Consider the following 22784-nt stretch of genomic DNA (forward strand, 5'->3'; position numbering starts at 1 on the left):
TAATTTCTTCTTTCTTCTGACATTCTGAGGATTATAAGTGCATATAAAGCAAACTTGAAATAGAAAATGGATATTTACCTAAGAGATTCAAGAAGCCTAGGGATAGAAAAGAGAAGTAATGAGACCTCTGCACGGCGAAGGTAATATCAAGGGACTAAGGAATGAATAACAGCACTTCAAGCCTCTAGTCACCTCTTGTTTACACTTCTGACAACATAAGCTTACAACCAGCCACACCTTTGTAATCTTGATGAAGAAAAACTATGCTTAGATGTAACCATTACTTTAAATGTCCTTATAAAATATAATGAAAAGGAACCATAAGAGATAGTTTTCCTTATCTCGCATTCAAAAGGAAACAATTATATTTCAAAATAAACACTTTTATTTTAGCTACTTGTTTCCCTGAATATTCACTGGAAGGACTGATGCTCAAGCTGAAGTTCCAATACTCTGGCCATCTGATGCAAGAGCTGCCTCACGGGAAAAGACCCTGATGCTGGAAAAGATGGAGGGCAGGAGGAGAAGGGGGCGACAGAGGATGAGATGGTTGGATGGCATCACCAACTCAATGGACATGAGTTTGAGCGAACTCTGGGAGACAGTGAAGGACAGGAAGACTGGTGTGCTGCAGTCCATGGGGTTGCAAAGAGTCGAAAGTGACTTAGCAACTGAACAACAACAACCTGTTTCCCAAATTTCAAAGGCCAAAGTAAACTTCTAAAACCCATCCAAAGTCCTTTTCTTATGAGCTTAAAAAAAAAAAAAAAACAATTCCATTTATTTACTTTTGCTTAAGGTTTATCAGTTTTCTACTAATAACAGCACCTGAGATTTAATGAGTTAAAATCACTATGATTCCTTTGCATAGATTATCTCATTGAATTATCACAACAACTCAACAAGGTAGATCCTGTTATTACATCCCTTTTACAGAAGAAGTTGGATTTCAAAGTGATTACAACTTGCTTACAGTCATGAATATGGTAGATATGAGATCAAACCTAAGTAACTCTTAATAGCTACACTTTTCTAGGTCACATTTTTTTCAAAGGACATATAGTGATAAGACTCACATGGTAATTATCTGCTGTGTGAGAGGAATTAGAGATTTTTCTAAGAATTATCTTCCCTTTTGACAAACCTAGAAAAAAATATTTTCAACTAGTATCACATACAAAAAGCTAGTAATGGTATTACAGAGCAGCTAAAAATTAGTAAGTTGAACACTCCTAGAAAAAAATAGGCAAGATGTATTAGCAATTCACAGGAAAAAAGTACAGATAGATCACAGAAAGATTCTTAATCTCCCTCAATTCAGAAATGGGCACTTCAACAGAACAAGGGCTTGGCTTGTTCATTACTGTAACCTCAGCACTTTGAATAGAATATGGCATTAATAGTAGCTCATCAAAATATATTTGTCAAATAATTTGGTACATATATATTTTTAAAAAGCAAGGGCAAGAACTGTATGCCTGCATTTTCTATCATTAGTGTGAAAAAACAAAATTGTATGTATTGATGATTGCAATTGGGAAAAGGCAGAGGAGTGGATAGTTTCAAAGTGGAAGTTAAAATTTGCAAAATATACCCTATTACATTTCTGAATTTTGAACCACATGAATCACCAATTAAATGTTTTTAAAGAGAATCATCTTTGCACACACACGTACACACATGCATTTTTAAAGAGCTGTTGAAGAAAAACCCAACTGACTAACATCAAAGCAAATGAGACCAAAAGAATTGAAATCTGCTCATGCTGTGTGCTAAGTTGCTCAGTCGTGTCCGACCCTTTGAGACCCCACGGGCTGCAGCCCACCAGGCTCCTCTGTCCATGGGATTCTCCGGATAAGAATACTACCATTTCCTTCTCCAGGGGATGTTCCCGACCCAAGGATCGAACCTGCGTCTCTTGTGTCTCCTGCAAAGGCAGGCAGGTTCTCTCTCACTAGCATCCTGGGAAGTCCCAGAATTTTTAACTGTTAAGTATTTCGCTTAGAATTCCTAAGCATGACCAAGTGTTACTGGAAAGAGTCTGTGTTTTTCCAACTGTGTTTTCTAGACCCCCAGCTCCCAAGAGGCATTTTAGGGGTCAGGGGCAAGATCAGAAGATGGGCCTGTGGGCATCCAAGCCTTGGCTCACTCTTTCAAAAGAGCAACTCCTTTTAACTGACTTTTAAAAATTGGTTGGGAAGAGGTTGAGCTCTCTAGAAAGAAGCCTCCAGGACGTCCTCAGTGGTCAAGAATTTACCTTGTAATACAGGGTCACAGGTTCAACCCCTGGTCGGGGAGCTAGGATCCCCCATGCCCTGGCGCAACTAAGCCCGAGGGCCACAACTAGAGGGCTGGTGTACTGCAACGACAGATCCTAAGTGCTGCAAATAAGACTTGATGCAACCAAACACATAAATATTAAAGAAAAAGAAACCCCCAAGAAGCCTCAAAAAAAAAAAAAAAGATGCCTCCATTTTGCTAGAGTCACTCTTGGCAGTAAGTTCAGCAAGTCCACTTTGGTTTGTGAAGATAATTATTATAAATCTTGACTCACACTACCTTTTTTCCCGTTTCCTAACATAACCCCAAGTGACCACAGCCCGCCAGCTTCTTATCCTAGATAAAGTTTTGCTTATTGTTTCAGGTTATCTTTTGAACTCTCTTTGCTGACTGACTAACTCCCATCTGCCAAGCTGGCAAACCCTTCTCCTGGTCAAGGAATCTCCAAATACGTTTTTGCCGGAGAGACAGGTGCCGCGTGGAACTGGAGTGGCCTGCTGGCTCTTACTCCTCAGTGTTAGCCACTGTTGTCCATCTTGCCAGTTTCCGGGTCCTCTGATGACAGAGACCCGTGGTTCCAGAGACAGGATCGTGGGCGGTCTGCCCAGGCTGCAGCCCAGCAGGGCCCTGGCCCAGCTTCTCTCTTTAGAAGATACAGCACCTTCTCTCAACCTTCTCTCCTTGAGCTGTTACCTGTTTCCTGGTCCCGAGCACTCTTCTCGCTTGGGCTAGTGACACAGGCTGGGGTCTGCTTTGTTAATGGGCAAGGCCCCACAGGAGAGCTGCATGAGCTTCTAGTGATACTTTTCTTTTTTTTTTTTTAATTACAGTCCTCTGCTTTCCAGAGCAAACAAGTACTCTGAGTCAGGGAGTAATGTGAGAGCATAGAACACGGTGTCTCTGGAACCTGCATGCTTCAGTTGTGTCTGACTCTGTGACCCTATGGACTGTAGCACACCAGGCTCCTTTGTCTACAGAATTTCCCAGGCAAGAACACTGGAGTGGGAAGCCCTCTTCCCACTTGGCAGAATACTGGCAAGCCCTCTTCCAGGGGGTCTTCCCGACCCAGGGATCGAACCTGAGTCTCATGTGTCTCCTGCATTGGCAGGCGAGTTCTTTACCACTAGCACCACTTGGGAAGCCCCAGGCATTACCTCAAATCTGGCTAATTCTGGGCAAGGCTCTTCCCCCTAGGTCCTTAGGTGTCTCTAGACCCCTGGTCACTACATGACAACAAGGAGCTACCCCAAACATTTCCTGACAGACCAGGGTGTTTTTCTGCCCAGGGTACCTGAGGGCTTCTGAGTGGGGTGACTTGCTAGTAATTGGATGTGTGTGTGTGTGCTCAGTAATGCCTCGATCTTTGCAACCCCCTGGACTGTAGCCCACCAGACTCCTCTGTCCATGGGATTTTTCAGGCAAGAATACTGGACTGAGGTGCCATTTCCTTCGCCAGGGGATCTTCCCAATCCAGGGACTGAACCCACATCTCCTGCTTTGACAGGTTGATTCTTTACTGCTGAGCCACCAGGGAAGTCCAGGTGGGTTTGTACTACTGATAAAATATATCAGAAGCTGAATAATTTTTATTTACAACTAACATTTTCTCAGTATAATCCTACTTCTTGGCAGACTGTCTTAGCTTATATTCTCAACCTTTTTGTTTGACTTCAACATGTCAGGATATTCTTCACACACAGAAAACAGCTGTTATTCGCTCACCCAATAATTCTAAAGCAGTCACGAGGGATAAACCAAGGGTAAACTAAGGGATTGTCTGGAGTCTGAATCTACCATTTCAGCAAACTAAACATTTAAGATTCTTGGCCACATTTATCAAAGAATGCAAGGCTTTTATTTAGGTAAATACATCAAGAACAAGTACATTAATTAGAGTCAGATAAAACTTAGTCCCTATCACATTTCTGTTGTAAAAAACCTGTCTGTATTTTAAAATTGTAAGGTATTTTTACATTTTCTTATGAAAATTTTATTAAGTTCTGGCCTTACACATTTATGTTTGGTTAATCTAGAATTTAATTTGTGAAATAGAGGGCAAATTCCTTTTGTTTTTTTCTGTATTAAATAATTCTCCCAGCAGCACTAACCTAACAGCCCATTTTTTCCCTCCCTAATCTGCTATGTTGCCTCTCTTACATATACCAGGTTTCCTTATATGTCTGGGTCTTTGGACCTTTTACTTTCATTCTTCAGATCAGTCTTGCCTGCAGGACAATTCTGCACTAAAGATTTGTAATCAACTTGGCATTTAGTCAGGCAAATGCCTTCCCTCCCTCAAACCAGGTTCTTGAGCAGTGTCTTGGCTCCTCAAAGCCCTCTGAGCTTAAAGATATAGCTCAGAAACCATTTTTCAACTTCCAAGGTAAAGTGCAACTTCAATTAAAAGCATGTTTGAGTCTGTAGATCAATTTGGTAAATCAAACTTATGACAATGACTTTTCCTTCTTGATAAGTTCTATATCTTTCGGTATTTATTTCAAGGGAAGTGACTTTTTAATAAATATTCTAAAATCGACCTCCACCCCCAGTTTTAACTGCAGTTTTTTTCTGTTGATGGTGCACAGAAATGAATTAATAGTTAGCTGACTTTGTAGCAGAGCAACCTTGCCAAACTTTCATCGTAAGTATAATGATTTGTCTGTAGACATCTATGGTTCTGTTAACTCCTAAATCTGGGGGCTGTGTTATGTCTCTAGCCTTGGCCTCCAAACAATGTTGAACATAAAAGGCAATGGCAGGCATCCTTCTCTTATTCCTGAAATTAGAACTGTTGTTTATAGTCCATTATCAAGTATTTATTTGTTCCAACTTTTAACCAGATTAAAGGAGTTCTCTTCCATTTGTAATTTGCTAATGTTTATTAATCATGAATGCCTAATTTCATTGAATGTTTTTTCTTTATTAGGATGATCATAAGCTTTTATCTTTTAATCTAGTAATACTGGGAATACCATTTATAGCATCATAACATGAATCCAACATTTCAGATTCTGAGTAGCCTGTTCTACGTTAGTATCTTTTACATTATATATATCCAGATTAGATAAATATCAGTATCTTTACCAATTATACCAACTTAGGTCAAACTCCTAAAACGTTAAAAGAGGAGAGCTCAGAGTAAGTGTGATAAATTGGGCCCAAGACTAGAGAACTGATCCCACAGAACACGGATCACTGAGACAAGAAGCCCTATAAACATAAACCTGACCAGTATGGTGAAAGCTAACCTTCCGCAAGGCAACTCAACGTATTTTCTGGAAAAAAGTGCCATCAAAACAAAGCACTTATTTTGTATGTTTTCCATCTCTGTACTATTTTTGGTTCTAGGTCTTAAATCAGTCTCTGATTCTGTTGCTATTTCTCTACAACTAACCTAAAAGCCCAAAGACACGCACGGAACCACAGAAAAGATCAACGGCCAGCAGAGTACACAGCCTATCAGTAATTCAGAGTGAATTAAAAAACACAAAATACTTTTTCTCCCCAAGTCTAATCATATCAAAAGACATCGTAGAAGTTTCCTAAACTTCAATATGGGAGAAAAACCATGTTTTCAAGATTTCAGTTAGCGATCACAAGACTTTCAGAGTGAGAGGAGAACTCAGTTCATTTAGTCCAAATTTTTATTTAAGAGATGAGTTAATTTACCTAGTCAACAGATGGATTATTTTTGTGGTAATCATCACGTAGGATGGATTAAAGATCCATAATATCTCTATTTTAATTATCGTAGAAATAAACTCAATGAGTCTGGCATACCTGGTTTTACATTAAATGACCACGACATAGGCCTTACAGTTTATGATTCTCTGGGTCAGAGATTTTTCAAACTGCACTCCATGATGTCATCCTATGAGAATGGGGTAGAAAAGGGAACAAGAGGGCAGAGGTTCTCCAGAGTTAAGCAGATCATTGTTGAGGAGAAGGAGAGTAAACAGAGTTAAAAGAGGTCACTTACACTGAGTGCCGGCCGTGTGGTGGGCACTCTCCTAGGGACGCCATGCTGACGCACCAGAGAGGAATAGGGATAGGGTCTGCAGTGGCTTCATATATTATATTTGGGGGAACCTGTTGTTTCCGTAATCCATACTACAGAAAGCAAAGCCTAAGTACTTCTGTTGGCTAAGAACATGAAACAGATAAGGTGATTTCAAGTACAGCAGGGGACGGGAGGCGGTTGGGGCAGGTTTAAGGGAAGAGACTTCCCCATCTGTGCCATTCTGGGTTGGACTAATAAGACAGAACACAGACTACATGAATATAGTATTAATATAATAAATAATAAATTTCTGTCAGATGCAAAATAACTCCTGTTATGATGCATTATGGCCCACACACAAACAGGCTCCCAGGCTTTTAAATTCCCCCTTCAGCCATAGGCTCTGACAGCATCTAATAAGCACAGCGTTCCTTCCAATATCTTAACGATTCTATCTCACTACTTGTGTACTTCTTTGAACATTCCAAAGATTGGCTAAGAACATGAAATAGATAAGGTGATTTCAAGTACAGCAGGGGACGGGAGGCGGTTGGGGCAGGTTTAAGGGAAGTGCCCACCACGCGGCACTTTAGACCGTCATGATGTATGTTAAACAGTTAAAGGCTGTCTTCTCTTTAGAGGCCAGGAAACTGAGATCTGCTGGGTTTACACTTAGGTACTTTATGGCCTGCATAGAACTGAGTCCCAGACCACAAAGGAGAGGATAGCAACTGCAGCACAGAGTCAGGATGGGCCCTCACGGCTCAGGACAACAGCTGCCGTGATAACCTCCATCAAAAGATAAACACCAACGAGCATGTTTAGAAGACACCCTCTAACTGCACAGAAGAAAACTCTGGTTTGTTTTCTAAAACTCACTGATTTTTTTTCAAATAAGTACAAAGAAAAAATATTCCTTGTTAACATGGGGCAGATACATATCAGAAGTGCTAAGTACCATTTTTCAGTACAACAACAGTTGAGACCAATGGTTGCCAGAATCCTCTAGAGAAACGAAGTTAAAGCTATACAAATCTACAAATATTAAACAACAGTAAAAAAAAAAAAAACTATCCTGTAGAAATTAATAACTACTTATCCCCAAAGTGCTTTTTACAATGACAACAGAATATAGTTTTCACTGACAACTTGATAAAATATTGTGTCCTATGAATACCGGCATGTACACAAGGCCCTGCGCGTATAAACTTGTATGAAACCAGAGAACTCGAGTATCTGTGACATCTCATTAAACTGGGACAATCTCTAGGGCTAAATCATCAAGGGAATAAAAAAACAATACTAATGTTATTAGACAGTATTAAAGGGCTATGTTCAACAAACCCCAGGTCTTAATAAAAGTCTTTGTTTAAATGTAACTAAATTGTTTCAATAAGCAGGCAATATTACCATCCATTCTTAACAAAACCAACAGGAAGATCAAATGACAAGAAACTAAAATAGCATTGAGAGGCAGAATCATTAAAGATGCATGCTCAAAAAAAGGAAGCCAGCATCACTTTCAACAGGGACCTCTGAAGAGCCTTTCTAAACAGCCAGTTGAAGGATTTACAGTTCCCTAAAATGGTAGCCAAAACCACGTTTTGAGCTTAGTTCCTGCGATGACAGCTGATGATGTTCTTTCTGTAAATGGACAAAGTATTTAAGCCGAATCCTTTCCTTGAGGTGCTAGAGCAATATACATGTTCAGCAGAGAGGAAAAAGCAAAAAAAAAAAAAAATGAGGACTCAGCCACACACTTTGGTTTACAAACCCAAATGTGCTTGAGAACAGAGGCGGCAGTGTTGGCTGGGAAAGGCCCTCCTACCTGTGTTTTTTGATGCCATTGGAGAGCGCGTCTCCACCACCACAGTCCTTGCCTTCGGACATTCTGTGCTGTCTACTGCTCGGGGCTTCTGCTTCCTCGTCAAAGGAGTGCACGGTCACTGCTTCCAGTCTGCTCAGGGACCCTTCGGATTCGGAATCTGTGGCAGAGCAGGTTCACAGTCAATGAACTGGGCTTTGGTGCGAGGCTGCCGTAACAATGGATTCCCTCCCTTCGTGCATCAGGCTTTGAAACTTAAGCAGCCTACTTTGTCCTTCAACAATCCAGCCGTTACCTCCTCCTCAGAGATTTCGGAGAACCTGCACCCAGTAAGGCTAAAGGGGATTTAGAAAATGGATACAGGATTATATAAACTTACAATTAAACAGATTTCATACATTAAAAGAGACTTTACAAATATTACCTAATTCTTTAGGAAATTGTATTCAGTGGTGTCCCCCCTAAAAGAAGTTTTTTTCCTTCCCTTTTCAAAGCAGTTTAAATATAACTTTGAAAAAGCTTTTTTTAAAAATTCATATATAAAGAAAAAGTTACAGTTGGCTGTACTTGGGGAAAGCATACATTTCATATGATACTAGAGGTACAAAGGTAATTTTTAAATACTTAAAAAAAACACTTCTGATTTTTATATTACTTAAATTCTCAACAGCAACAGCCTGAAGTAGCCATAGAGAATCTAACTATGAGGCAGGCATTTTTAGGAATGAAAATGCCACATTCCCAACTGCCTGTGTATTGAGTGTGGAGCCATCTGCCTGATCGGGAATAGCAAGACAACTTCTTTTCATACAATACGGTATAGTTTTCAGGCGCACATACACGTCCTTCCTTTCCTTTCAGCATCTCCAGGGTGCTCTGGGGTTAATGAGTGTGCTGACGCTCTCCTGGTTTGTTAGTTGGGTTTTCAGACTCTTTAACGTTCTGCATATATATAAATATAACATATATATATATAATGTTCTGCATAACATTCAAAGTAGCAGCCACTCAATCTCCAAGAGACTTTAAAAGATGCCTACATTTATATTAATAAGTAAATTCCAGATAACATGCAACTATCCTTCAGCAGATGACCATACACACAACTGTCCTCTGCTCTAGGGAAGTCCTCCTACATATATGCAAGCAAACTCTCTATTTAAATAAAAGTTTCACCCATCTGCCTAGTATGTATTATGGTGCTCAGGAAATAGTACTTTCTTTTCCCACGACTACATTCTGCAGTTCAGCCCAAATCATGGGCCCTTCTTTGTATCACATTAGAATTGATTAGTAACAATTGCTGCACAAGTGCAGGTTGCCCAGCACACCTTAAACTCTGGACCCTCAGAATGGTGCAAGTTATCTGCCCAAAAACTCAGTACTAGGTAAGTTATCTTTATTTTCTATAAATATAGCTTTTTGTCCTGACATATACCTCATAGCAATGAAAAATATTTTAATGTTAAGTCTAAGGGATATTTATTTTTCATTGTCAATTTTGGCAGGTAGTAACATTTTGTTGCAAAACACTGAAAACCTGCATAGCCAGTGACAGGAGACGGTTATTCCTTTGATGAAATATGTAGCTGCTAAAATTATAATAAAATAGAAAAATACTTTTAACATAATACTAAGACAAAAAAAAAATCTGGCTACCATTTTACAACTCTAAAATACAAGCAAAAAAAAAAATTTAATTTCATTCTGCCTTAAAGAAAAATCAGTCTGGTTCACGTAAACAGGTTAAATGTCCAAACGAGAACAGTGAAGTGACATAAGTTTGTCCTGGGCACAGTGAGGCCAAGAGAGGAACAGTCCATTTGCTGGGGCAAGCAAAGGATACAGGAGAGGTGCTATCCCCAAAATTGGGTTCGTCTCTCAGTGGGTGTCAAGCAGAGAGAGACAATCAAGCCAGAGAGTGGGAGAAGGAAGAGTTTTTAACTGCAGCAAATAAAGAAAACACCAGGATCTTTCTCAAGGCAACGTCTCCCCAACACCAAAACTAGGAAAGTTTTAGGCTAAGTGTGCACGCATCAGCATCAAGTGGCCTGGGCAGTATATGCCTACTCATGAAGGGGTCTTGAGCAGAGGAGAATTTCTGCACAGAACTGGGGCAAATGTTGACAGGACTCCAAGCTTCAGCTGACTTAAGTTATGAGGGTCAGAAAAGGCCAAGAGCATCTTTCCTTAGGTTCCAGTTGATCGTGTGGTTGAGGGCTCAAGGCTGAGGGAGGGGTGTTGGAATTCTACAAAAGAGCTCAAAGTGCTTCAGGCTAATGTTTACTTTGGAAACAGAACTGGGAGTCTTTACAATTGATTTATTAACTTTGTTTCTATAACTTCTCTTGCCTGATAACAGTTCTGTTTCCTTCCCTTTGATCATTAATTACTGAGACCTGCTCAAGGGCAAGCATTTCAGGCCAGGCTTAGCTCTTCCCCTGCGGCTCAGCTGGTAAAGAATCCGCCTGCAATGCGGGAGACCTGGGTTCCATCCCTGGGTTGGGAAGATCCCCTGGAGAAGGGAATGGCTACCCACACCAGTATTCTGACCTGGAGAATTCCATGGACTGTATAGCCCATGGGGTCGCAAAGAGTCGGACACAATTGAGTGACTTTCAGTTTCACTTTAGATCACAAAACAGCTTAGGCCCAAGAAAGCCATGCCCAGTTCGGTTCATTTTCTTTGGGCACCAGCCCCCCTCACCTTAGCTGCCTACAATGGTATGGCAGGTAAGTCTCAAAACAATGAACGTTGTGCTCAGAGAGGAGTTTTCAGAGGAAGCAGCATGAGGCACAACCTGGACCCAAGAGGTGACAGTGGTCTTGGGGGGTAGACTGGGGTGGTTTGTTCATGTCTACATATTCCTGTTTCATGTGAAAAAAGAATTTCAAGTGCCAAATAAAATAATTTTGCCTTTATTGGTTAGTATTATTCAAGATGCATTGTTACTTTATAATTTAGATGTCAGGAAAACCAAAACGCACTGAAGCAAAAACTTCAAGCATTTACTGAACATCACTCTGCACAGGATACTGTGTTTGCTATTGAAGGGATACAAATCTTAAGATGGGGACAAATCTACCTCAAAAGAAAATTCTTAACAAAAAGCAGATACACAGTAAACACTAAACAAAAGGTAAGGCAGAAAGAGCTGCTGTGAAGTAAAGACTTCACTCAAAATAAGCTGGAGACCAACCACCTTCACCCAAGCATGGGAGCGCTATGCTTTACCCCTAGAGACACACGTCAGATGGCAATATAGACTCTGATCGCTCCACTTGACTTCCTCTTTCTGCCCCCTCTCCTAGGCTCTCTCCCTGTTCCTCCCAACTCTTCCTGTCTCTTCCATGCTCCCAACCTCCTTCCCCTGAAGGGCTCTACCAAAGGTCACCAACTACCTCCATATTGCAAAGTCAGTCCAGTGATCATCTGTGAATTCTTATGGTGACTCATCTACCACATCTGACACTGCTTAATTCATTCTTCTCCTTCTTTATCTTGTGCAAGGCATGGCAGGATTCAAGGAACAGTAAGATCCAGTCCCTGTCCACCGTTAAGCAGAGGCAGACTGTTTTGTGAACACGTGAGTTCAGTGAATTTTTTTTCCTGGTGCCAGAACAGAAGTCTGCATGGGGGCAATGGGTCACACAGACGGTATCAGCCAACTTCACCCAGTGAGGGACCGGGTGTCTAGAGGAGATTGTGACTGATGGTTGAGCTGAGTAAGCTGACAAGGAGTAAGAGTGGGGGTAGGGGAGAGAGTTACAATAGAGGAACTGTTCTGAGCAAAGGGAACGGACGGTCCACGGCAGGGAGAAGAGAACATTCGGGGAGGTGGGATTGGACGACACAAGAAAGGAGAGGTGATGGGGCGGCTGGGTGGACATGAAGCTATGACTCAGCCATGAAGCTGACCACTCAGGGTGAACCAAAATCAGGGGCAGGCAGTGGGACAAGGAGGGTATGAAATGAAGCAGGAACAGGGTAGTACCCCAGTACCTGCCATGAGGTTCTTACACCTGCTAGAAGCAAATCGCCAGGTCATCTCTAAGCATTCTAGCTTCAGAAGGAAATGAGATCAATGACATGATTCACAGTGTCCTCGAGATAAAAACTTGTTGATTGAGAACAAAAAGCTCAGTTGCTAATAAGAACCTACTATATAGCACAGGGAACTCTACTCAGTGCTCTGTGGTGACCTAAATGGGAAGAATATCCAAGTAAGAGGGATACACATATATGTATAGCCAACTCGCTTTGTTGTACAGCTGAAACTAACAACACTGTAAAACAACTCTACTTCAGTAAATGTTTAAGTTCAAACCTCAGTTACTTCTAGTACTATGTATACAGTACTACATGCTTAGACTTACTTTGTTGGCAATAAGGTTGTTGTTTAGTTGTTAAATCGTGTCCAACTCTTTAGCAACCCCATGGACTGTAGCCTGCCAGCCTCCTCTGTCCATGCGATTCTCCAGGCAAGAATACTGGCGTGGGTTGCCATTTTCTTCTCCAGGGAATCTTTCAAACCCGAATCTCCTGCACTGGCAGGCAGATTCTTTACCACTGAGCCACCTGGGAAGCCCATTGGCAATAGGGAACCAACCTCAACTTCTATGCCTTCATAGTATGAGTTGTACCAGTCTGTCTCCAGCAGAGCATCATTTCATTTGCAGACCCACGGATTCAGATATATTTAAATTCAAACATGTTTACCTGAGTAGCAAAGGTCACAGCCACTGTGGAGGTTTATTGATTAAGAAGGCGAAGCCTGCCTATAAGATTAATTTTCAAGTGACAGATCTTAGTGCAACTAAGGTGATAATTCAATCTTAAAACATCAGGTTTTTCAATTTTGCCTGAACATACACATATCAAATAGACCAGACATTATCCACCATTCAGTGTTACTGGGCAACACATTAATGCCTTAGTGGAAAGTATCAAGTATTGGAAAGACTGTGCTTAATGTGTCATATGGTAGTCACGACAGGAATAGAGTACTGCACATGCTTTACGGAGAAGGCGATGGCACCCCACTCCAGTACTCTTGCCTGGAAAATCCCATGAAGGAGCCTGGTGGGCTACAGTCCATGGGGTCACTGAGTCGGACACGACTGAGTGACTTCACTTTCACGCATTGGAGAAGGAAATGGCAACCCACTCCAGTGTTCTTGCCTGGAGAATCCCAGGGATGGGGGAGCCTGGTGGGCTGCCGTCTATGGGGTGGCACAGAGTCGGACACGACTGAAGCGACTTAGCAGCAGCAGCAGCACATGCTTTAAAAACAGGGCCACAGAGGTGGGGAGTTACTGGTTAGTGGGTACAGTTTCATTTGGGAGATGATGGAAAAGTTCTGCCAATGGATGGCAGTGTTGGTTGCACAATAATATACTTGATGCAACTGAACTACATGCTTAAAAATGGCCAAAATGGTATATACACTATGTATGTGAAGTCGCTCACTCGTGTCCGACCCTTTGCGATCCCATGGACTGTAGCCTACCAGGCTCCTCCATCCATGAAATTCTCCAGGCAAGAGTACTAGAGTGGGTTGCCATTTCCTTCTCCAGGGGACGTTCCTGACCCAGGGATCAAATCCAGGTCTCCCGCACTGCAGGCAGACGCTTTACTGTCTGAGGTACCAGGGAAGCCCATACATTATGTATATTTTACCACAATAAAACCAAAACAAAACTCAAACAAGCAAACAAAAACCTGTCAAGCCAAAGCCACATATCCATCATGCCAGATGTGTGGACTATATTCTCATTCTGTCATCTCTCACCTCAACACCAATGACGAAGCAAAGCCATACAGACACAGAGCAATCTTGATGGATATTTATACAGGTGTATTTTTGAACACAGTAGCAGAAATTTTAACAAAATCCATAGTGAGATTTCGGACAAAATTAAGTCTTTCACTCTTCCTTTTATTTCCCACAAGATAAATGCTCCAGTCTATGTACAAGCATTTAAGGCAGACAAAATCTCTGCCCGATTATCTTCCCAATTAAATCAACAGTCTTAGTAGAAAGCTTGTTTACAAATCTCTGATGGCCCAGATCTTGAAAGCTCTGTCCAAGTGGGGACTTAAAATTATTTCTAACACATTTTGGATTGAACACTATCCCCTTTCAACCAAACAGCATGGAAGCCAACTGCTGTGATTGGGTTAACCTGGCTTTGGAAACTTCGATCATCGAGTTTGTATAAGACTTGTATGTCAATCATATCTCAATAAAGTGGCTTACAAAAAACCCTTCAGATTAAGAGGATCATTACCTCTACGCTACTTCTTTTGAGTTATTCCTATTAAAAGGCTGAAACTAGAGGTCATAAAATTAACAATAGAAACAAGCCAACGATTCTTATGTTCTCCTGATAAACATTTTTTTAACATGACCTTTGAAAACTAGCTTGAGAACAAACAGTACAAAGGAGCAAGATGTGGAAGACTGTGGATAGTGTCCAAAGAACCCCTCCCCATTACTTAAGGTTAACAGGAAATGGTCAAGAGGCACACATGCTCAATTTAATACCTTCATTGTTTATGGTTTCCCCAAGAACCATGCATGTTCTGAGAATGTCCAAGGTAACCCAAAGTAACCCAACCTGAAACTCTCAGTGCTGAATTTTTATTCAGCTTTAAAATACAATTTTACAGACTAAAAAATAACATAGTAAATACAAAGGACACAAGGAAAATCAATGAGGCCTACCACATTCAAAATAAATTGTAAACAGAAAATCAGGAATCAGGATGAGTCCAGAAGGGGCTGCCAAGAGATTGCTACAATAACCTACAGAGGAAGTGACAAAAGCTTGAAACAGAATCTTGGCAGCAAGCGTCAAGAGTCAGAGCCATTCTAGACATATCCTCCCCAAATGAGGCGCAAGGTCAAAATGAACCAAATGGTATAGTGTTGATTACTACAGAGTTTTTTTTTAAAGGACTGGCATGTCCCCAAGCAACTAAATCTACTACTGTTTTCCGCGACTTGCAAAATCTGCACATGTAATTGCAGATGAGGAATTATTCAAAATGTGGTGTATGGGCTATTGAAAATTTTATCTGTTTTGGATGACTAAATTTGGAGCTTCCCATTTGTCTTGTTGACATTCTTAAAATCATTTTCAAGGTCACCTATGCATACACTCTACAAAGAAAATAATTCTAGAACTAAGGACCAGTTACAAAGTAATTCATAAAAAACAAAAATGAAATATTTTCATATGACTTCAGTTTAATAAATCAACACTCACCAAATAGCTACTATATACCAGGTAAAGGGCTTGTTGCTGAAACAGTTTAGAAAGATTAATGAGATATGGGTGGTGCCCTCCAAGTAGTCAAAGTCCAATCTAGTGAAAGACACAGAAGTAAACAAATGTTTACACTAAGTGTGGGAAGAGTTGAAGAAGTCACTCTTAGGGAAACCAGGGAAAGTTTCCATGCAGAGATGACATTTGAGCTCCCCTGATGACTAAGAATTCAAGGCAAGGAAAGAAAGTACCAGGGGTGAAGGGAACAGCAAACAGTCCAATGGTCTGAAAGAACAAGGTGTCTGTCCAAGAACATCTGGCACGGCTAGAGAGGAGGGCAGCCAGGAGGGAAAGATGTGGTCATCAGAGATAAAGCTGCAAAGTGGGTCAGATCACAGAGTTTATACTGACCCTGTAAGTACGGCGTATGGAGCCGCTGGATGCTCTGTCAGGGAGAGGTTAAGGCCCATTTTAGACTTTACAGATAACTCTGAGCTTCCCTGGTGGCTCAAACAGTAAAGAAACCACCTGCAACTCAGGAAACCTGGGTTTGATCCCTGGGTTGGGAAGATCCCCAGGCAAGAATAATGGAGTGGGTAACTCCAGTATACTTGCCTGGAGAATTCCATGGACAGAGGAGCCTGGCGGGCTACAGTCCATGGCATCTCAGAGTTGGGACACGACTGAGCGACTAACATTTTCACCTTCTGGGATGCATCAGCATCCCAGGGCCACTGTAACAATGACTATAACTTAATGGATTCACTGACCATGAACACTGGGGGAGAAACAGAGATAAGAAGACAACTAGATACTCAGAAATGGGGAGGATGTGAGGAAAGCAGGTAAGAGATGACTTTCACATGTGTAGTTTGCATGGTTGGTAGACGAGGAAGCCATCAGCCAAGACAGGCAAGGTCAGGATGACAAGGGGGCAGGTCAGGATGACAAGTCCAGTTTCCATTATTTGGAGTTTGAGATGCTTTGGGCCAAAGTAGGACTTTTCAGTAAACAGATGCAAAGTCTAAGAACATCACTATTTTTCACAACCAACTCATCCTCAAGTTCAATTTAGCCTTTGAAATGTACCCCCAAATTTTTTTCACTCAAATATCTGCACTCCTAATCTGTGCCAAAATCTATGCCAGTTGCGAGGGGTGCAAAGTTCTTCAAGGAACGTTCTGTCTGCTTGAGTGACAGGGCAGGGAAAAAAAAAATCATATAAAATGTCAACTACAGGAAATGCTATGGGACTATGATACATGGAAAACTCAGCAGTGGCCGCGGGACTGGAAAAGGTTAGTTTTCATTCCAATCCCAAAGAAAGGCAATGCCAAAGAATGCTCAAACTACCGCACAATTCCACTCATCTCACACACTAGCAAGGTAATGCTCAAAATTCTCCAAGTCAAGCTTCAAAAGTACATGAACCATGAATTTGCAGATGTTCAAGCTGGATTTAGAAAAGGCAGAGGAACCAGAGATCAAACTGGCAACACCTGTTGGATCATCGAAAAAGCAAGAGAGTTCCAGAAAAACATTTACTTCTGCTTTATTGACTATGCCAAAGCCTCTGACTGTGTGGATCACAATAAACTGTGGAAAATTCTGAAAGAGAATACCAGAGCACCTGACCTGCCTCTTGAGAAACCTATATGCAGGTCAGGAAGCAACAGTTCGAACTGGACATGGAACAACAGATTGGTTCCAAATGGGAAAAGGAGTATGTCAAGGATATATATTGTCACCCTGCTTATTTAACTTATATGCAGAGTACATCATGAGAAATGCTGGGCTGGAAGAAGCACAAGCTGGAATCAAGATTGCCGGGATAAATATCAATAACCTCAGATATGCAGATGACACCACCCTTATGGCAGAAAGTGAAAAAGAACTAAAGAGCCTCTTGATGAAAGTGAAAGAAGAGAGTGAAAAAGTTGGCTTAAAACTCAACATTCAGAAAACTAAGATCATGGCAACCAGTCCCATCAGTTCATGGCAAATAGATGGGGAAACAATGGAAACAGTGAGAGACTTTATTTGGGGGGGGCTCCAAAATCACTGCAGATGGTGACTGCAGCCATGAAATTAAAAGATGCTTGCTCCTTGGAAGAAAAGCTATAACCAACCTAGACAGCATATTAAAAAGCAGATATGTTACTTTGCCATCAAAGGTCTGTCTAGTCAAAGCTTTGTTTTTTTTCCAGTGGTCATGTATGGATGTGAGAGTTGGACCATAAAGAAAACTAAGCACTGAAGAATTGACGCTTTTGAACTGTGGTGTTGGAGAAGACTCTGGAGAGTCCCTTGGACTGCAAGGAGATCCAACCAGTCCATTCTGAAGGACATCAGTCCTCAATATTCATTGGAAGGACTGATGCTGAAGCTGAAACTCCAATACTTTGGCCATCTGATGCGAAGAGCTGACTCACTGGAAAAGACCCTGATGCTGGGAATAATTGAAGGCGGGAAGAGAAGGGAACAACAGAGGATGAGATGGTTGGATGGCATCACCAACTCAACGGACACGAGTTGAGTCAGCTCTGGGCGTTGGTGATGGACAGGGAGGCCTGGTGTACTGCAGTCCATGACATGACTGAGCGAGTGAACTGATGACGCATGGGGCATCAGCAGTGGGGATCTGATCTAGCCCAAGTGTCAAGCAGGCTTCCCTGAGGAACAAAAGTCAGGCTATGTATTCATTAAAGCAATCAAGAGAGGAACTGAAACTTTCCATCTCAGCTAAGTTGCTTTCATGCAAACTCTTGTTATCTCTCATCAAGGACATCTGGACCTCAAATCAATTTTAACTCTCAACACACTTACTTGCTAACAGACTGTAAACTCCTGAGTTGGGATAGTGCCTTATTTGCTCTTAATTTCCAATTCGTAGTATAATGCAAGCATATTATAAAAATCCACAATATTTACTTTAAAAAAGGAAACTTTATAAAATACTAACCTGACATCATCGGTATACTTGTTTGCTGCTCCCCATCACTTACAGATTAAAAAGCAAATTCTTCAGCAGAACCTTATCACAAGACTCATTACAGGCTAGTCCTGAATTACTTTTGTGGGTTTGTCTCATCACCATTTCTCAGCATTTGGAACACTTAACCCCTGCTTCAGCCACAGTGCATTTTCACGATGTCTTGGAAAACAATTCTCTACCTTCATGTGTGTTAGCTTCTTCCACAAAGAATACTCCACCTCCATCTTACCCTGCTGGAGAACTCTTTACTGACTCTCTAACTCAGGCACCAAGAAAAATGCCTCCCTCACAGAGGAGCTTACACTCTACTTGTAGGAGTCCAGAAACAAATGAACAATATGTGTGAAAGAGAAAAAAGAGAGAAAATGATACAGTGAAGGTCTTTCTGAGCAGAAAAAGGAACGGAGTGGAGGGGTAAGCCCTGCAGATGTTTGGGATGAGAGAGCTCTGGGTGAGGGGAAGCGAAGGCCTGGGGGGCACGCCTGGCAGGAGCAGGGACAGCCGCTGAGAAGTGATGGAAGGAAGGGACTGAGGAGGACAGGGCAGACCTCAGCAGGCGGCAGGCAGCCAGATGGAGGGCTCCTGGCTTTTATTCCAGCTGGAAGCAAAGCCATTATAGGGTCCCGTGCAGGGAAATGATCTGAAGAGACTCACGTTTGGAAACGGTCACTCTGAACGCTGCACTTGAAATATTGCTGGAGACAAGGATGCAAGCAGAGAGACCAGTCAGAAAGCCCCTGTCACAATCCAGGCAAGAGATGAGGGGGGCCTGGGTGGCGGGAGTGGAATGATGATAAGGGGTCAGATTCTGCTGAATGTGGTAGGAAGAGCTGACAGAATGTGTTGACGGACTGAACGTAGATACGACACCTTTCTCCCGACCCCCCGAAAAAAAAAGAAATCAAAGAACAATTTAAAAAACAAACAAACAACAACAACCCACAGTCCATGACAGATAATTCAAAGGTTCTCAACCTCAGCTGAAGCAATTGTAAAGATGCATCCTTCATCCACCAAAATATACAGGAGGGGCAGGCTTGTGAGCAGTAGTGAAGAATTCTCTTCTGGACATTTTAAGACACTTAGGAGATCTCACTTAAGTGAACGTGCCAAGTAGATAATTAGACAGGAGTCTGAAATTCAGAGACAAGACTGAGTCTACAGACACAAACTGACAGATTTATCAGAATTTGGGCAATATTCGCAGGTGTGGGACTAGGTGACGTCACGCAAGGCAAGCTGTTCAAGCTTTAATGTCTGGATGATCCCCTACAGATCTGAAGAAAACTGCCAATTCTTATTCACTAAGTCTGAGTTGGGCCCTCTGGTTCTGCAATTCCGACAAGCTCCCACGTGATGCTAACGCTACTCAGACCTCACTCTGAGCACAAGGGCACTAGAGCAGCACCGCCCAACCTTTCTGGCACTAGGGACCGGTTTTGTGGAAGAGAATTTTTCCACAGACTGGATGGTGGGGGATGGTTTTGGGACGATTCAAGTGCATTACATTTATCGTGCCATTTGTTTCTATTATTATTATTAAACTGGCATATATAATGAAATGATACAACTCACCATAATGCACAATCAGTGGGAGTTCCTGAGCTTGTTTTCCTGCAACTAGACCAGGGGCGATGGGAGACAGTGACACCCACAGTACACTGCTTATGTTTGGTCTACTGTGTGAACTTTTTAATTGCTGTACTGCAGAAAACCTTACTTCACAAAGAGAGAATGCTGGAAATGGAAGCAGGCTTTTCAGTGCTTTTGTAGCAGTCTTAGGATATTCTACCTTTGACTTTAATTCAGAACGCGTGGAGATCTGAAATTGTCTCAAACGTATTTTTAAGGCCACCATCATTTGTGATCTCAAGCGGTCATGCAAGCAATGGGGAGTGGCTGTAAATACAAATGGACCTTCACTCACTAAGCCCATCTCTCACCTCCTGGTGTGTGGTCTGGTTCCTAACAGGCCACAAGACCAGTACTGGTCTGTGACCAGGCGACTGGGGACCTCTGATCTTGAGGGTAAATGCAGAAAAGAAAAGAATGACTGTACTCTAAGACATTCTACTACCAAAAATGAGAAAGATGCAAGAACACTAGCAAAGGAAACAGAAATAAAATCAAATGAAAGTGGTATTCTGGAAACCAAGTAAAGAAAGTGTTCCACGAAGGAAGGGGGCATCAGCAACTTGAAGTGCTGGTAAAAAGCTGACAAAGATGCAGACTGGGACAGAGCCATGCACCTAGGCAGCTGAGCCGGTGACAGTGGTGAGCCGGTCAAGAGCGGCCGCTGGGAAATCATGAGAACAAACATAAACAGAGACTGTTCAAGAGAGAATGCTAGAAGAGCAAAGTGATGCAGGTCAAAGGTATTTGTATAGGACACAGCATTTCTGAAAGATAAGACAGCTGATGGGGACCAGGAATAACTGATTACCCGGGAGAGATACGGAGCTGTACCTGATGTACCTTCCCTGATGAAGGCTGAAGTGCTAGGTTCGATCCCTGGCTGGGTAAGATTCTCTGGAGTAGGAAATGACAACCCACTCCAGTATTCTTGCCTGGAGAATTCCACGGACAGCGGAGCCTGACAGGCTACAGTCCGTAAGGTCACAAACAGTCAGACACAATTGAGCATGCACGCACACACAAGGATAAATTACGTTCACCAGTGTTTTACCTACAACATATACACATCATGAGTAAGAGGCTGGATAATTTTTAATGCTATAAGCACAAAGTGAGATTAAGAGCCCTTGGCACTACTTAAGATTTTCCACAGAATGTTGTACCATATTACATACAAAAGGTGTTTAATAACAGTCACAGTCTGTGGTACTCAACTTGCTGCACGTCACACCAACCTATGAACATGTTCTGTCCTGGGCAACAGAGGAAATATACAAGTTCACACGATAAGGTCTCTGTTCTCGAGGGAAATGCAGGCTTAGGGAAAGACAAGAAAGAAATGCACAAAAAGTTATAGAACGAGAAACAGGGCAAGAACAAGGTAGTATGGCTAATCATTCAATAAATAAATAAATAAGAACAAGAGAAAAAAGTGCTAGGAATACAGGAGTGAGTGAGCTCTTCAAGTCCTGGGCAGGTCCAGACCACAGTAAAGACTCACAGAAATGGCCCAGGCAGGAAATGTCCAGGTATTTCAGAACTAAACCACAGGACTTCCCTGGTGGTACAGTGGGTAAGAACCTGCCTGCCAACACAGTTAGACACGGGTTTGGTGTGTGGTCCAGGAGGATCCCACAGCAACAGAGCGACTGAGCCCATGGCCCATGTGCGTAAGTACTAAAGCCCATGCACCCAGAGTCTGTGCTCTACAAGAGAAGCCACCACAGGGGAAGAGCAGCCCGGCTAGCCACAACTAGAGACAGACACAGCAAGGAAGACCCACAAGAGCCAAAAAAAAAAAAAAACACTGAAATAAGTAAAAACAAATAAATTTTAAAAAACCTCAAATGCAGGAGGACAATGGACTTAGGAACATAAAGAACAGAACACATGGTGTCTTATCAGCCTTCCTGCCAACACTTCTGGTCACTTTGATCAAACCCTGCATCTTCTATGTGAAACTCTCAGCAGATGTCATTACTTTATTCAGCTATTACCAGCTGTAGTTGTTGGATTAAACGTTATTTCACAAGGGTCATAACTTCCTATGTTACTCTCCTCCAGACAAAATCAAAGTCATTATATTACCACTCTCCACTCTTAAAGCTCTGATTTAAAAAGACATGAGCACCCACCCCTGCAACTGCTGAGACATGCTAAAGCTGGCTTCGATTTCATAACCTAACTTTCCACTGGTTTTGCCAATCTACACTATAGGATTTGGATGCATTATTCATGCGCATTTTGACCAAAATAGCATTAAGAGTTTAAGCAAGAAAGCCTTTTTTGCACAACTGATCTCAACATGTTTCTAAAAAGGAAAGCGAACAGACAGTACGAAAAACAATAAATTTTGAAGTTTTAAAATTCAAAAGGCAGAAATTTTTGTGCAACTGCTATCCCAGACCAGTACTAAAGAGCAAGAGCCATGAAGTTGTTTAACTGGTTAAGAAATGTTTCAAAAATAATGCCTTAGGAAATCACTAGCGATTCATAAGGTCAAGCACCTTTAACTTTCTCCCCCTTAGCTACTTTTCCATTCACCCCTCTCTCTGAGAGACAGTCTCTTAGCTCCCACATGATGGTAAATTCCTGGAGAACAAATTTTACCCTTTAAATAACATCTCATCCCAGTTCACTCCGTCACCTACCCCTCCTGTTCCCCACAGTATCCGAAGTGGAGCATGCAGGCTGCATGAAATTAGCAAGTGTTATGGCTTCTTTTGCATTCTTGATTGAAAACCAATATATTTTTAGGGAGGGCAGAAATATCAATG

At 41.9% G+C, this 22784-nt stretch overlaps 1 protein-coding gene across 5 annotated transcripts in view; it reads right to left on the bottom strand.

The window, feature by feature from the left end:
* OSBPL1A (oxysterol binding protein like 1A) overlaps nt 1-22784 on the bottom strand; it is a 221221-nt gene that overhangs the window by 58573 nt on the left and 139864 nt on the right. For 4 of the 5 annotated variants that reach the window (XM_040264746.1, XM_040264750.1, XM_040264752.1 and 1 more), the window contains one exon: nt 8109-8265. In XM_040264746.1, the coding sequence (XP_040120680.1) occupies nt 8109-8265 (157 nt within the window). Of the gene's footprint in view, nt 1-8108; nt 8266-8373; nt 8391-22784 lie in introns of those variants that run through there. The other variant, XM_040264751.1, reaches the window with a different exon arrangement.

The sequence above is a fragment of the Oryx dammah genome, unplaced genomic scaffold (assembly GCF_014754425.2).
Source record: "Oryx dammah isolate SB20612 unplaced genomic scaffold, SCBI_Odam_1.1 HiC_scaffold_22, whole genome shotgun sequence".
NCBI lineage: Eukaryota > Metazoa > Chordata > Mammalia > Artiodactyla > Bovidae > Oryx > Oryx dammah.